Source organism: Cervus canadensis, chromosome 25 (genome assembly GCF_019320065.1).
Source record: "Cervus canadensis isolate Bull #8, Minnesota chromosome 25, ASM1932006v1, whole genome shotgun sequence".
NCBI classification, from domain to species: domain Eukaryota; kingdom Metazoa; phylum Chordata; class Mammalia; order Artiodactyla; family Cervidae; genus Cervus; species Cervus canadensis.
Genome location: NC_057410.1, coordinates 28,574,543 through 28,590,801, shown reverse-complemented (window position 1 = coordinate 28,590,801; position 16,259 = coordinate 28,574,543). Strand labels below are relative to the sequence as shown.

The window sequence follows — 16,259 nt, the reverse complement described above, 5'->3', positions numbered from 1 at the left end:
AGGCTTGTATTTCATATACCTTAAAGAAAATCTCCTTTTGGTTTTCCCAGGTGGTTAAGTGGTAAAGAATCCACCTGTCAATGCAGAAGATGCAGGTCAATGTGGGTTTGATCCATGTGTTGGGAAGATCCCCTGGCTAAGGAAATGACAACCCATTCCAGTATTCTTGTCTGGAAAGCTCCATGGACAGAGGACCCTGGTAGGCTACTGTTCATGGGGTCGCAAACAGTCAGACATGACTGAGCACGCATGCACACAAAAGAAATCTCCCTTTAAGGGTAATTCATTTTTATCCTGTTTCACAAAAGCATTGGTCTACAGGAGGCTGGGATGGGAAAAGAAAAAGAAAAAAGAGAGATCTGAGGATAGTTTGTTTCTTGGTCTAGAAGACCATGTTAAGTCCTGCAAGATGCTCAATGAATCTACCACCACAGACCTTTGGTGCCATAGGACCTCATCTGTCTTGCACTTGAGGAGCCCGAGTGTATGGAGTGACACATGATGCAGCCAGAAAGTGTGGGCAGCCTTGGGCAGAGTCCCCTGCTTTCACTCGCACTAAATGACCACAATACTGTGATCAAGATTTGGGTGATGATAACGGTGGGGAGCAGAACCAGGGTGTAGGAAGATTATTACTGTTGCCTTACCAGGATAATGCTGGTGAAGTCTCCACCCTGGTCCTAGCTGTGGTTGCAAGGAGACTGGACACCCCCTAGATTTGCCCCAGATCTCCTGGACACACCCCCAAACCAATAACTCAGGGTGGGGTTTCTTAAGAAGATATCAAGATTTGGGGGGAAAACTGTATAGAAGTTTCCAGCTACTTGACCTGCAGAGACTGTTGCATTCTGATCTCTAAATGGCAAGAGATGAATGATAAATAATCAAGTTGGGGAAGTTTGTTTGTAGCACGGTTTCTGCAACTCATAGGTGTGAGATTTTAAACAGATGTTGCTGGCAAGGCAAACTAAACACAGATACTCCCCTCCCAGGCTTCAGAAGGTGCCCAGCCCAGCAAATGCATGTATATATAGGGACTGAGCCAGACCTCCCGCCAAAGGAGTCATAGCTCCTTCCCTCCCTGCTCTCTGCCTCCTTTCATTCCCTTTCTCTCGTCTGCGTCTCTGGATGCTCCAGGAGCCATGAGCCACCAGTTTAGCTCCCAGTCAGCGTTCAGCTCCAGGAGCAGGCGGGTTTATAGCGCTGGTTCCTCTGTGGGCTTTGGTGGTGGGAGCCGGGCTGTGAGGTCCGTGTGTCAGGCCCAAGGGAGGTGTGGTAGTGGTGGTGGTGGGTATAGGAGCCATGCAAGGGGGTTTACCTCCAGGAGCCTATACAATCTGGGTGGCAGTAAAAGCATCTCCATCAGCCTAGTGGGGAGAAGTACCAGTGGTTTCTGCCATGGTGGGGGAGCAGGAGGTGGGTTTGGAGGAGGCAGGAGCTTTGGAGGTGGTGGTTTTGGGGGTCGTGGCTTTGGAGGTGGTGGCTATGGAGGAGGTGGTCTTGGCGGTGCTGGGTTTAGGGGTGGCAATTTGGGGCTTGGGGGCTTTGGTCCTTCTTGTCCCCCAGGGGGTATCCAAGAAGTGACCATTAACCAGAGCCTCTTACAACCACTTCACCTGGAGGTGGACCCTGAAATTCAGAGGGTTAAGATGCAGGAGCGGGAGCAGATCATGGTTCTGAACAACAAGTTTGCCTCCTTCATTGACAAGGTGAGTGCCCCAGGGGCAGGCAGTCTCTGGGCTCTGACCAAATGAGCTTGTACCCTGCTGCCTCTCACCACATTGTCTCTGGTGGTGACAGTCACTTCCAGTGTGTGTGTCCTGGGACCTTAAGAAAGCATGGACTTCATTTAGGCCTCAATTTGACTTCTTGAGGGGTTCATCTTTATCTTTTTATTTTGGCAGGAAAGCAGATCCAAGGAATGAAAATACCCATCAGACAAAATACATGATGTAATCTCACTCATCATTTTCACTTTCCATCCATCCATCCATCCATTCATCCACCTACCCATTTATCCATTTACTCATTCATCCATACACCTCTTCACCCATCTACCCATTCACCCACCCATCCACCTACCCACCTACATAATCATCCAGCCCACAAACATTTACTAAGCATCTGTTATATGCCAGACACTCCAGGTGTTGCAGGGTGACAAGGACACAGGTCCTGCCCTCAAGGAGCCCCAGATCTAAAGGGAGGAGGATTGTGACAGTGTGTGGGAGGTGTGTTGATAGAGACAATGCTCTCTGGGCCATAGCACAAAGGAGGGTGTGATGAGCTCTGGGCTGATAAAGGTCTTGAAGGTGGAGAAAGAGTCAAACAGGTTCTCAGGGCAGAGGGAGTTTCCAGGCAGAAGAACCAGGAGGCTGGAGGGGTTGACGCTTTTAGGAAATTTCAAATGGTTACAATTTCTGGAGAACATGGCACAAGAGAGGAAGGAGAAGGGAAGTGGAGACGGAGACACAGAGCAGGGGAAGAGAAGCAAAGTGGGCACACTGCAGCAGAACCAAGCTGATGACTCTGGTGGGGATTGCTGGGGGTGAAAGCCAATACCCTGCTGTATAGGATTCTGTCTGAGTTCCTCATTTTAGCTCATCCAGGGCCAAGAATAGGCCAGATGGAGCCAAAATAAACCCCTTCTCCCTAGTTTAAACCTTAGGTTGGATTGGGTCAGGTCCAAACCACCAAGCAGGGGCTCGTAGAAGAGATATGGAAAAGAGCTTCCACCAGTATTTCCTTTTATCCAAAGGTGATGGAGGCATGGAAGCCACTGGAGGCTCCCCAGAAATTTCTTTACCTTTGGGGATGTAGTGGGATCCAGAGACCCCTGCAGGCTCAGTGACATTCCCTCAGGCCTCATAGAAGTTCAGTGTTTAAAAAAAAAAAAAAAAAAAAGAAGTTCAGTGTTGAGGCCAAAGCTTGACCTATCTCTGACTGCAGGGTAGCCATCGCCAAAGTCCACCGTTGGTCTGTGTACTGGCCTCTGATATCTGGGTGAAAGCTGGGGCCAGGACACAGTGGGTGAGCTGGGGGTGGAGGGATAAGAATGTTGAGGTCCAGAGGCAGCCAAAGAGGAATTCAACAGAGCAAAGTGCTTCTGACTGCTTCTGATCACCTTGGATGAGGCATTTGGCTGAATATCATCACACCTCAGGTATAGGCAGGGACTAAGAGGGCTTGATGGGAACAAGGAGATGACAGATGAAGGAGACACCACTGAAAGGTCAAGCCAGATCAAAGGCAGGAAGAAGACAGCGTTGGGGATTGTTGAAGTGGCCACGGGCAAATGATCTCCTGAGACTCTGATTTGATTGTGATTCCTGCCATTAACCGGAGAAGGCAATGGCACCCCACTCCAGTATTCTTGCCTGGAAAATCCCATGGACGAATGAGCCTGGTGGGCTGCAGTCCATGGGGTCGCTAAGAGTCGGACATGACTGAGCGATTTCCCTTTCACTTTTCACTTTCATGCACTGGAGAAGGAAATGGCAACCCACTCCAGTGTTCTTGCCTGGAGAATCCCAGGGACAGGGGAGCCTGGTGGGCTGCCGTCTATGGGGTCGCACAGAGTCAGACACGACTGAAGTGACTTAGCAGCAGCAGCAGCAGCAGCAGCCTGCCATTAACAGGACATCTCTTCAGGTTTGTGGCATGGGGCTGAGGGCAAGGTTCAAGTGACTATGGCTTCCTGCCCTTCCCTAAGGGCCTGGACTGTGATGACCATGAGGAGAGTACTTATCCAGGAGGGCTCTGGCCTGGCTGGAAGAGAGAAGGCTTCTGTCACAGTGGCTTCTGACCCTACCTTCTGACCTGACCTTCCTGCTTTTGTCTTTAATCTTGTATAGCCTATTCTCAGCACCACACCAGTGCCATCCTTTAAAAACATACCACATCACTCCTCCGTTTGAACCCTCTATTGGCTTCCTGTCTCATCAGAAATAATAGGCACGATCTTATAAGGTCCTATATGATCTGGCCCTCTAACCCATAGCTGCTGCTAGTTCCTGGCTTGCTTTTGTGAGACGAGGCCACATTGCTGCTACTGGGCAGAACCACTCTCAGGCTGCAAGGTTTAGTGAGCAGAGTGAAGGCAGGAACTTAGCTCACCAAGGTACCACTCAGCACAGTGACCTTGGACACCTTCCCTGACTCTACTCCTGTTTTCCTTTTGCTCACTGGCACACTATTGCATCCCTCATCCTCCTGTACCCCACCATGGTCCTGCCTCAGGGCCTTTGCACTTGCCATTCCCTCTGCTTGGAACTCCTCCCTCCGAGGAGTGGTCCAGCTGAACCCCTCATTTCCTTCAGGTCTTTGCGCACACACCGCTGTCTCAGTGAGGCCTCCCTGATCTCCCTATGTAAAGGAGTACCCGGTATCAGCATCCCTACTCCCCATTGGTGTGTTACTTTTCTCCATGGCCCCTACAGCCATTCAACACACTGTATAGTTCACATTTGTTTCCTTGTAGTCATCTCTTCAAACAGATTGTCAACTTTTGGAATGCAGGGATTTGGTCTGTTTTATTTATAGCTGTATCTCCAGCACCCAGAATACTGCCTGGCATCTGATAGCTGCTCAATAAACTTGTATTCAATGAAAAATTGAGTCAACCCTTCAGGTGTCAAACTTGGGCTCTCAGAGAGTGGGAATGAAGACAAAGACTATTAAAAAAAAATTTTTTTTTTTTTAAGAATCAATGGCAAAGGAAAGGGATCCCAGGAAAATAGGATGAGGGACCCAGTTCTTCCCACAGAGACAGTGCCCTGGCTTTGTTCAGCTGAGCTTGAATCCTGTGTTTAGGGCAATGAGCAGGGTGGATGGTCTACACTAGCAGCAATGCTAGTGTCCTAGCATTTCATTAGCCCATGGTGTTTATGAACTGTCTTCTCTGAGCTGGGAGCTATGTATCTACGGGTCTTAGCACCTGGTGTCCACTGGAGAAGAAAGCCTGCCTTCTTGGGGCTCACATCCCATTGTAGGGAGGAATGTGCTAAAAAACAAAAGACTGAAATCATGATAGATGGCACGGGGAAAAGAACAGGGGGTTATGAAGGGGAGACCCCAGGGGGTGCCACCCTGTTGAGATCTAAAGGGAGACTAGAACTTTGCCAGGCAAAGGGTTGGGGAGACCTAGGCTGCTGGAGGCACTAGGAGGTGATTGGAGTGTCATTTGCAGGGGAAGAGGGCCACAGGCGGTTGAGTGGGGTATGCTTTACCCAGGAAGAAGCTTAACTCCATGTGATGCTAAGTTTGATCTGGGTTATCTGGGCTTCTCCTGAGTACTGCTGCTGGACACAGCCCAGCAGTGTTTGGGGGCCCCTGGGGAAAGATCATGATGGCTTTCAGTGATTTTTATAGCGGTTAAATCTCATGAAAATTGCCTGGCACCCCCTGAAGTCAGCTTCTGACTCTGCAGTTTGGGTGACCAATGAAAGCCATAGTTTCTTCGCCTGGGGTGGGGGCTCAGCCTAAACCCCTAGCACTCAGAATTGTCCCACTGCCCCCTCATTGTTTGACATGGAGCTTCCCCGTGGGACCATAAGATCCTTACCTTGTCCCCACAACACAGAGCAAAGGGCTGTGAACGAGCGCCCAGTCTCTCCCCTCCCTGGGATCGCCACCAGAGCGACAACTGGCCAGGTGGCAGGGATTTCTCAGGGGATGGCACAGACCGGGTGGACAAGCTGTGAGGGCGGCTGCTTTATCTCTTGCTTTGATAAAGCTAACAAAAACGAGCCATGGGAAAGAGTGTTCTCTGGGCACATTCCAGCCTAGAGTCAGAGCCAAAGGAAGTTAACAAGGGCTGGCTGCTCAGATGGATAGTCTCAAGGCTGGGAATTCTGTCCCCCCTCAACTCCTTAAGCATTGTGGAGAACTATCTTCATGGTTCTGTTCTGACAACACAAAAGAGTGTGTTAGCTTCCTCCCTCACCACTCCCCACATCTCCTGGGCGGCTCCTGGAGGGCATGTGTGTGTGTGTTTGTGTGTATGTGGGTGGGTATGTGTGGGTGGGTGTGTGTATGTGTGTATGTGTGTGTACACACACCTGAGCAAAACATGGAGAAATACACTGTCCTTCACTTAAGGCACGGAAGGGGAGGCTCCCCCTGCAGGCGGCTGGTGGAGGTAGGACGAAAATTGATCATCACCACGGGAAGGACAGTCCAGGACTGGATCTGCACAGCCAGCCAGCTTTCTGGAGCCTGTACTTGACCTTTGCGTGCACAGCTTTGGGGGAAGAAGCAGTGGGAACACAGGGTGAGGTCTACTCTCCATCCTCTGTGCTAATGTAGGAAACTGCAACATGGGGATTTCCCAAATACTAGTTCAATCCCTGGGTTTGGAAATACTTATAAAAGCGTTTATTGCACAGTAATGAGATTAGTTATGGCTCAGGTGGTAAAGAATCTGCCTGCAATGCAGGAGACCTGGGTTTGATCCCTGGGTTGGGAAGATCCCTCAGAGGAGAAAATGGCAACCTGCTCTAGGATTCTCGCCTGGAAAATTCCACGGAGAGAGGAGCCTGGCAAGCTACAGTCCATGGGGTCGCAAAGAGTTGGACACAACTGAGTGTGCACACACAACTCACACACAGGCATCGTCAAGGTCCTACTTTGGGGCATTAGAACGAGTCACATAACTTAAAAAACATACTTACTTTAAAAATTCTGTCCAAAATTCTTTTCGCTCTTAGGTTATTACAGAGTATTGAGCAGAGTGCCCTGTACTATGCAGTAAGTCCTTGTTGGTGCCTATTTTAAATACAGTAGCGTGTAGACGTCAATCCCAAACTCTTAATTCAAGAATTTGAAAAAGAATAGATACATGTATATGTGTAACTGAATCACTTTGCTGTACAGCTGAAACTAACACAACATTGTTAATCAACTACACTTCAATATAAAAACATGGCTAAAATTTCACTTAAAAAAAATTCTGTCCGGGTTATGAGAACATTTAAACGAAGTGACCTTCCTGAGAAACACACTCGGCAGCAGGAGAGGTGGTGGGTTGCAGGATGGGGGCACCTGGGCTAGTGTGTTCAGGAATCGGTTTAATATTTGAAGCCAAAATTATTCCTCCCCTTCTCTTACTTTCTCTTCTCCTCAATCACATAAAGTGTCTCAGCCATAGAGAGACATGAGCCCTGGGTGTGTCAGAGTTTCAGATGCTCTGGGTCACCATTTCCTGAGGTTGGCATGGGGAGCTGAGGGCGGGGATGGACAACTCTACCATGCAAGCTGACAGAACCAAAGGAAACAGGGTACCACTTGGATGGAGGGGACTTGCCTTCAACAGCAGAGTTCAATTGGTGTGATTTTTTGGCAGGTTGACCTTACAGTCATTGGTCAACTATCAGAAGCTGTACTGTATTCATGCATCCTGGTCCTAGAAAAAGAGAGCCCTCTGACCCCCGGAGGGGTGTCCTGATTCTCTGAGGTCTGGATATGCTATGGGGCTGCACCTGCTTCTACCTGTGGGAGTGCTTCTTGGACCCAGGGCTTGGGGGTGAACTTGGAGGTTTTCTGTTCTTAGGTGCGATTTCTGGAGCAGCAGAATCAGGTGCTCCAGACAAAATGGGAGCTACTGCAGCAGGTAAACACGTCGACTCAGACCAACAACCTGGAGCCCATCTTTGAAAGCTACATCAGCAAGCTGCAGAAGCAGGTGGATTTTCTCAGAGCGGAGCAGATGCGCCAGAGCTTGGAGATCAGGAGCATGCAGGATGTTGTGGATGACTACAAGAACAAGTGAGGCTCCAGGAGGAGCAAAGGGGTGGGGAGGAACAAGACAGGGGAATGGTTTACGGGGCAAGGCTTACTGTGAATGGGTGAGGGGTGGCGGGGCCCTGGACATTAGGTGCAGCCAGGCAGACTCTGCACCACTGCACAGCTGCATGGGCACCATTTTGCACACGGTAGCCCCGGAATGATGGTATTGCCAGTCAGCTCTCAGTTGTATTGGGTGGGGAGGGGAAGCAGAGGATCTTCATGGATGTTGGAGTCACACAAGCCTGGGTTCCAGTGTGGGCTTCATCACTCTCTGACTGCCTGCAAAGGCATCTTTCTAAGCCTTTGGTTTTCACATTAGTAAAGTAGGGATAGTGAGTACCCTCCTTGCTGAACTATTGTGAGAGGGAGATCTGTGGCTCTCAAATTTGAGCATGCATCAGCTTGTTGAAATCAGATTGGTCTGGGATGGGCCCAGAGGGCTTTTATTTCTAATATGCTTCCAAGTGATGCTGATGCTGGTGGCCTGGGAGCCACATATGGGGAATCACTGGTTTAGATAAAATATTCTTAATAGTTCTTAGACTGTTTTTGCACATATGAAGCACTCAACACGCACTAGCTATTATTAGTAATAATGGTAGAAGTGACATGACTTGCCTAATTCTAGGTCAGCTGCTCCTGTCCCATACAGGCAACTGAGCAGCCTCCCCCCTGCCCCCGCCCCTCTTGCTGGGGGTGTAGGGTGCTTCTCTTAACATCACCTTGACGTGCTTACTGCATTGAGCAGTCACATGTATGTGAGTCAACAAGGGGGAAATGGAATGCACACTGAAGGTGATGGGGCAGAATGGCAGGTGAAATTTTTCTCTCTTTTAAAAAATTTAGTAAAAGTGGCTGTTATTTAGGTTCTCATTTAAAAAAATGATCGAACTGGACAAATGTACAAAGGTAAGATATTAAAATAAAAAGGACATTTTGGGGATGTTCTATGTGGCTCTAGATTTTTCACACTGGGGGGTTGTGCCTTCTGTTGACCTGGAGAGCCAGGAGATGGCTCCAGCTGCTAGTCAATGAGAGTGGCAGGCCCTGGCAGGAGACAGCCAGAGTCCAGGACCATAAAAGTTTGGGTGATTCCGAGCTTCCCACTGCAAGGAAAAATCTCAAGGAGCCGAGGTCAGCCCTTGCAGCCTGTCTGTGTTTCTGACCTCCCCGCAACAGGTATGAGGAAGAAATCAACCGGAGGACCAGCAGCGAGAATGAATTTGTTGTCCTGAAGAAGGTGAGGGATGGGGGTGTCCAGAGGGGGACTGTGGGTTCAGGAGGCTGAGAAGAGGCAGGGACTCCTTTGGGATGCAGTAGAATGGAGGGGTGGACAGGTGAGTTTGGGGGCCAGCTTGTTGAGGGTGTTCCCCAAATGCTGGGGCCCTGACCCTGAAGCAGTAAGTCTCAAAAGTGTGTTGCTAATGTGAATCTTGAAAAGTTTTTGAGTTTTTAATCTCTCCAGAGTCCTGAAAGTGGAATTAAATTAATGGGCAGCATGTGAGTGTGTTGTGTGGGGGCCTTAGGACCTGGGGTGTTTTGCATGACTGGCCAGGATAAGGAGCTGATGAAAGCTTCCTTCTGGCCAGGAAAGCCCAGGTTTGCTGGCCCTTTATTTGACTGAGGGGAGGAAATTTGCAGGCTAGGAAATAAACCCAGAGAGGCTTTGCCATTTGCCCAAGGCTGCCAGACAGCTGGTGGCAGGGCAACCAAGTCAGACCGTCTTCGCTTACTGTTCAGGATGTGGATTCTGCTTATCTGAGCAAAGTGGACCTACAGTCCAAGGCAGACACCCTGAATGAGGAGGTCGATTTCCTGAAATATTTATTTCAATCGGTGAGTCAATATCTCAAATATTTCTATGAGATAATGAGCTCAGTTCTCATAAGAAACCCTTCTCTTCTCTACATCTGTCAGGGGGTGTGGGCTGTAAGAAGGGGAGGTCTGACACCCAACATTACCCCCTGGGGATGCCTCTCCCCAGTCACCTCAAGTCTGCGGGCCTGGAGTCAGAATCGTTTCAACCCCCAAAGCTCAGGGTTCCATGTGTGGGGCCTTGGAGATGGGAGGTGGGAGATGGTGAAACAGTCTCTGCTTCTGTCTGGAAATGAAGGTTAATGCCCAGGACATATGGGGTAAAACCAACCAGACAGCTTCATCAGCACTGGGGAGTAGATAGGCCCATCAGGGAACTCTGCAGAAGAGGGCAGTGTGGGTCTTAAAGGGAATGCAGATGAAGACTGGAGAGGTGGGGATAACACACTCCTCCCAACCCTGGTCTAACTTGGAGGCACCTTCTCTGGACTGCATGCTGTGCTGGGAGCTTTACTGGGTCTTGGGTATCTCCAGTCTATAGATGAGAGAACAGGGGCACTGAGAGACAGTTCCTTGCTCAGTCACCCGGCTGGTTAGCGGTGGAGCCCAGATACTAAAGCAAGTCTGAGCATCTACACACATGGAATCCTTTCTGCTGCCTCTGGGAGCTCATGTGATCTTAAGGAACAAGTCTGCCTGGCTGGAGGTCCTGCTCAAGATAGTGATCAAGCCAGAGTAAGGAGGGATGGAGGGTCCAGGAAAGGCATGATGGGCTGCTCTGAGTTCAGGCTCCCTTCTCCTCTGAGCCTAGATCCAGATGCCTGTGCCTTTAGTGAAGGTCCCTCTGGGCACACAACAGTGATTCTAAGAGCTTTTCCTAGAGAACTTTTCTCTCTCAAGGCTTCCTCAGAAAGCCTTGGTGGGGGGGCGGGGCAGTAGAGGGAAACTGAGGTCCTGGGAGGGGACTGGAAGAAATCAGCCTGTGTTCCATGCCTTGCAGGAGCTGTCTCAGATGCAGACCAACATCACCGACACCAGCGTCATCCTGTCCATGGACAATAACCGCTCCCTGGATTTGGACAGCATTATCGATGCCGTGAGGATTCAGTACGAGGAGATTGCACAAAGGAGCAAGGATGAGGCTGAGGCCCTGTACCAGACCAAGGTGAGCATCTCTATCCCCAGCCCAGGCCTGGTACCCCGAACCGAGCATACCTCCCAGAACTTGTATTGTCTTTTTCTTATTTCTAAAGTAAAGCATGTTTGCTATAGAAAATTTCAAGATTACAGCTAAAGATTACTCATATCCCACTACCAATATGAATATGTCAGCATATTTTCCACTCGTTCTTTGTAGCTAACCTTTATTGAAAACTCACACATATCAGGCACTGCACTAAGTCTTGTTATACATAGAATTTCATTTACTCCTTACAACAACGCTATGAGGTAAAGATTCATTTATTGTTTTACCAATAACAGAGTATGAGGTTACCAATTTCCCTTGGCTCTTATGGTTTGGAAGTAGCAGAGGCAGAACTTAATTAAATTCAGGTGTACCATCTACACATCCATGCTCTCAGCCACCATGATGTTTTCTTATTTTTTCATTATGATATCTTTAAAAATCTTTTTATATTTTTCTCTTTCATTTATTACTTGCAAATACCTTTCTCTGACATTAACTATTTGACATCATTTTTAAGAGCAGTGTGGTATTTCATGGTAAGAATATGTCTCCAGTTTTCAGATAAACATCTTCGTAGCTAAATTTTGGGGCACATCCTCAGTGACTTGTTTAACATAAATGGACTTGGAACTTTCTGGAGGGCGAACACTGCAGTTAAGAGTCAAAGGCCGGTCACTAAATTCTGAACAGCTGGCGCTGGAGATTTGCTTTGTGGATTACTTGTGACCAACTCCAATCGTGGCTGGCCTCTATCCCACTGTCCTGTAGGCAGGTGTTCTGAGTGCCAGACGGGGGAGACAGATGGTCAACAGTGAAGACTTCAGAATGCAGAGATGCACTTGAGCCCACGCTCTCCCTTGTTTTCTTCAGAGGCACCCCACTCTGCTTCCTCTGTAACAGTCATTGAGCCCCGGTTTTGTCAACGGCCTGCAGGTGGAGGTCCTCATGATGGGGCCCATAGACACAGGAATGGAGGTAGAGAGGAACATGTGAATAAAGAGGGAACATGCTGAGGGCCTCTGAAGAAGTAAGGTCCTGAGTGTTAGAGAAATCATTCTGGAAAAGGGGAGGAAGGAATATGGTGGGACGGGAAAAGTGAGAGGGGCCCAGTATGGGCAAAGTTTAGATGTGGGAAAAAGGAGGTAAAAGGGTGCATCAAGAAGTAGGTTTGTCTTGTTTGGTTCTGATTCTGAAACCCTGTCTCAAGATATAGGTGCCTGTGTGTGTGTGTGTGTGTGTGTGTGTGTGTGTGTGTGTGGTGTCACAGTTCAAATGAGGGAGGTTTGGTACAAGTGTAAGTGTGTGTATGGGGGATCACAGCTCTAGGGAGGCTTACTCTGGGACCTTCCCTAGGGGAGAGAAGCTTTGGGCAGGGTCTGGGAAGGCAGACTCACTCTTTCCTGGAGAAGTGTGTGATGAGCAGCAGGCTGACCATGATGCTGCCCTTGACCCTCAGTACCAGGAGCTCCAGATCACAGCGGGAAGACATGGAGACGAGCTGCAGATCAGCAGGACGGAGATCTCCGAACTCAACCTCACCATCCAGAGGCTGCAGGCAGAGATTGGCAACGTCAAGAAGCAGGTGAGATGGATGCTCAGGGTGGCTAATCAGAGCTTCTACCTCCCATAACCCTCTGCCTCATGAAGCTCTGGAAACTCATGCCCCCACATGGTTCTTCTCCTTGACTGTCTCCCGAGTAGATCGAGCAGATGCACACCATCATTTCTGATGCAGAGGAGAGGGGACACCAGGCCCTCCAGGATGCACAGCAGAAGCTGCAGGACCTGGAGGCCGCCCTGCAGCAGTCCAAGGAGGAGCTGGCCCGCCTGCTGCGTGACTACCAGGCGCTGCTGGGAGCTAAGCTGTCCCTGGACGTGGAGATTGCCACCTACCGCAAGCTGCTGGAGGGCGAGGAGAGCAGGTGGGCTGTGTCTCCGGGCCAGAGCGCAGGCAGGCTGCAGCCCTGGAGCAGTGGGATTTTTTAGAGAGTCCCTATTTATACAATCCCAGCTTTCCTGGGAATTGGAGAAGGCAATGGCACCCCACTCCAGTACTCTTGCCTGGAAAATCCCATGGATGGAGGAGCCTGGTAGGCTGCAGTCCATGGGGTCGCTAAGAGTCAGACCCGACTGAGCAACTTCACTTTCACTTTTCACTTTCCTGCATTGGAGAAGGAAATGGCAACCAGCTCTAGTGTTCTTGCCTGGAGAATCCCAGGGACGGGGGAGCCTGGTGGGCTGCCGTCTATGGGGGTGCACAGAGTTGGACACGACTGAAGTGACTTAGCAGCAGCAGCAGCAGCAGCTTTCCTGGGAAGATGGGTAGCTCAGGGTGAGCAGAAACGTTCAAGTCAGAAGCAGAGGACGTGTGAGTGGGCAGCGTCATTGTCATCATTGTCCTGTTCCCCAGTGCAACGTCCCTAATACTACAACTTAAGCCACCGCAGCCAGGTGGTGACCCCCAATGCTAAAAGGCTTCACGAAAATGCTTCAAATCCCCTCTGCCTGCACTGGTTCCCTGACCTCCCTGCTCCCAACACACCTCCCCTGCTCCTGATGTCTCCTGGCTGATGATTGCTTTCCTTCAGGCTTTGCGGATAATGCTGACTGTGTGCCCCTTGGTTTTTACAGGATGTCAGGGGAGCTGCAGAGCCAAGTGAGCATCTGTAAGTAGCAGAGCCCAAGATTGGGGCTGGTTGGGGCTGGGGGAGGGAGGGCCCTTGAGAAGACTGGCCAGCAGAAATCTGGCAGCAGGCATTTTGTGTCCAGTCCTACACAACGAAAAACAAAGTAAGCAAGGACAACTGCACAGCCCAGAGGAATAGGTTGAAATAATATACGACCTTACTTCTCCTTTATTTTGATTTTTATGATGCCTAATAATCAGAAGTGGCTTAGAATTCTTCATGGTGTAGCAATAACGAAAATGCGCCCTGACATCCCTTTGTATTAGGAGGAATACTTCTGAAATGGGGGAGACTTTCATCCATCCTTTTGGCAAGTCAGATGCTGCCAGTGATGAAGGATGTAGGGGGCTGCTCCGAGGGTAGGTGCAGGCAGGTCCGCCCTGCCCAATCCTCTGACCCCCGTGTGGGCTGTCCTTGCCCCCACAGCTGTGCAGAGCAGCCAGCTCACCATCGGCGGAGGTGCCCGGGGCTCTGGAGGTTACGGCGGAGGCGGAGGTTACGGAGGCGGCGGAGGTTACGCCGGCGGCAGCAGCAGTGGAGGCTACGGCGGCGGCGGCTTCCGCGGGGGCTCGGGCGGCTACGGAGGGGGCTCTCGAGGGGGCAGTGGAGGCGGTTATGAGAGCGGCGGTGGGAGCCACGGAGGGAGTAGCATAAGTAGCAGCAAGTACTGGGGCAGAAAAGGCGGCACCTCCGGAATGCAGATAATCCAAACGTCTACCAGCACCTCCCACAGGCGAATCCTGGAGTAGAGCGCCAGGCTTCCGGGAAGCCAGGCTTCTGCAAGGCCTCACAAGCACCACCTCCTGCCCCTCACCCGCCACGCCCTTCCTGACCCCCATCCCCTTACCTTTTCCCGATGGGTCTCAGCAGTTTTGCCAATACATTCCACTCTAGACAGGGAATCAGGTGGATAATCCCAAACAGAGATCTCTATTTGGAGGGCACTGACCGGTAGTCCAAACACAGCCGGGCACATTCTCAAGTCAGATGCCTCAGCTGGCCCTGTTTCTGTCCTTGGGGACACTTGCAGATTATGCAGAGTTGATGTCGAGTATACCAGGTTTCTCACTCCAGGCTCTTTTTCTCACTCCAGGCTCCCCTTCTTGCACCTGGGCTTCTCTGTGAATAATCCATTCCTTAGGGCTGGGGTTCCCAACCTCCAGGATCTAATATTAGCCTGATGACCTGAAGTAGAGCTGATATAATAATAGTAGAAATAAGATACACAATAAATGTAATGCAATTTAATCATCCAGAAACCATCTCCCCCCACCCTCTGGTCCAGGGAAAAATTGTCTTCCAGGAAACTAATCCCTGGTGTCAAAAAGGTTGGGGAACGCTGCCTTAGGGGACTTGAAAATGAGGTCTTTGGGTGAGTAGCTGAGGACAAGGCAGGCCAGCTTGGTAAGGAGAACTTTTGTGCCAGGGGTCAATTCCTGCCTCTTGGTCTGTAGCCCCATCCATTGCTGTTGCTTGGAGAGTGTGGATTTACCCATCTGACACCTGTGAGTCCTGTCTAGTCCTGATTCTGAATCTCTGTGTCAGGAAACATTATCCCTTGGGTTAATAGCCCAAGACGGGGTATCCAGAGAGCAGAAATGCTTGTCCACAGGGAGGACTGTAACTAGCAGTAAGTGAAGGAGTTGATGGACTGCAGTCTGGTTCTATTCTGTCCTGACTTCCTTTGGAAGCTCCATTCTTTGGAAGTGTGGCCCTCCTGAACTCTGCTTCATAATGACCCTCTGGAGAATTGCCCAGCAGGCTGGGCACATTCAGCCCAGCACTGATCTGTCCAGGTGCTCAAGCCCTGAGGAGTTTGAGAATCACACTTGGGTTTTGGGACGGTTCAACCCTGAACTAGTCTGCAAGATGCCCGTTGTTAGCACGGTATAGCTTCATGCTCTTCCCAGACTGCAAAGTCCCTCCTGACTCCTGTTCTCTGTGATTCTCTCTTTGTGAGACTCTGACTGTTTATTTTGGGTCTCATATAAGATACTTGAGATATGCTGGAGAGGACAGGATGGGGAAAATATGACCAACTGAGGGGGCCTTGTGGACCTTGAGAGAGGGCTGGCTTTGCTGCTTAGATCTGGATTTACCTCTGCTTGTTCGCTGAGTCCTAATACGATATCCATGTCAGTGACACTCTTGAGGCATCTGCTGGACTCAGTGTGGGTTCCCTAGGAAGTACTGTGACCTCATCATCTCCTGGTTGAAGGTTGTACCTTGAAGGGCTTGATATTCTGGTGTCTCTACAATAAATTTTCTGTGCTCTCCAAACTGCTATTTGATCACATGAGTTTACTCTTTTTTTTTTTTTTAACTTTCTGCAGGCTTCTGGAATTACTCATAATTGAAAAGTAAAGTTTACAGCTTTTATTAGTTTTTTATTGCATGAGTAATACTTGATCCTCAAAAACTTTGCACACACAATCATACTAATATAAACCTTAAAGTGGCTGATCTTTGAAAAGTCAGTTACACATTTGTTCAGGAGGAATTTGTTTTGCTCCCATTGTGTGGCAGGCAGTGGCCTATGCACTGGGAATGTGATGTTGGATGAACACATTTCGGAATCTGAAGGCACTCACAACACAAACGGGGAGGGTTCAGTGGGAGAGGAAATTGGAGTGTGGGCCCCCATGGACCCCCTGGCCTGAGGGTGGAAGCAAGGCCATATTGAGGACAGGGGCAGACCCACTGCACAGGAGCAGTGGGGACCACAGGCGGTGACACGCTGGGGAGGGGAAGTTTGGTCCCAACTTGAAGGGCTGGAAAGTAGA

At 49.9% G+C, this 16,259-nt stretch overlaps 1 protein-coding gene across 1 annotated transcript; it reads left to right on the top strand.

Moving 5' to 3' along the window:
• Positions 1-1,078: 1,078 nt before the first annotated feature.
• KRT77 (keratin 77) lies at positions 1,079-15,756 on the top strand. Its single transcript, XM_043446891.1, has 9 exons — positions 1,079-1,709; positions 7,550-7,764; positions 8,965-9,025; positions 9,526-9,621; positions 10,601-10,765; positions 12,246-12,371; positions 12,491-12,711; positions 13,421-13,455; positions 13,903-15,756. Exons 1-9 carry the CDS (start codon positions 1,143-1,145, stop codon positions 14,223-14,225), a joined length of 1,809 nt encoding a protein of 602 aa, XP_043302826.1. The 5' UTR covers positions 1,079-1,142; the 3' UTR covers positions 14,226-15,756.
• The last annotated feature ends 503 nt before the right edge of the window (positions 15,757-16,259 follow it).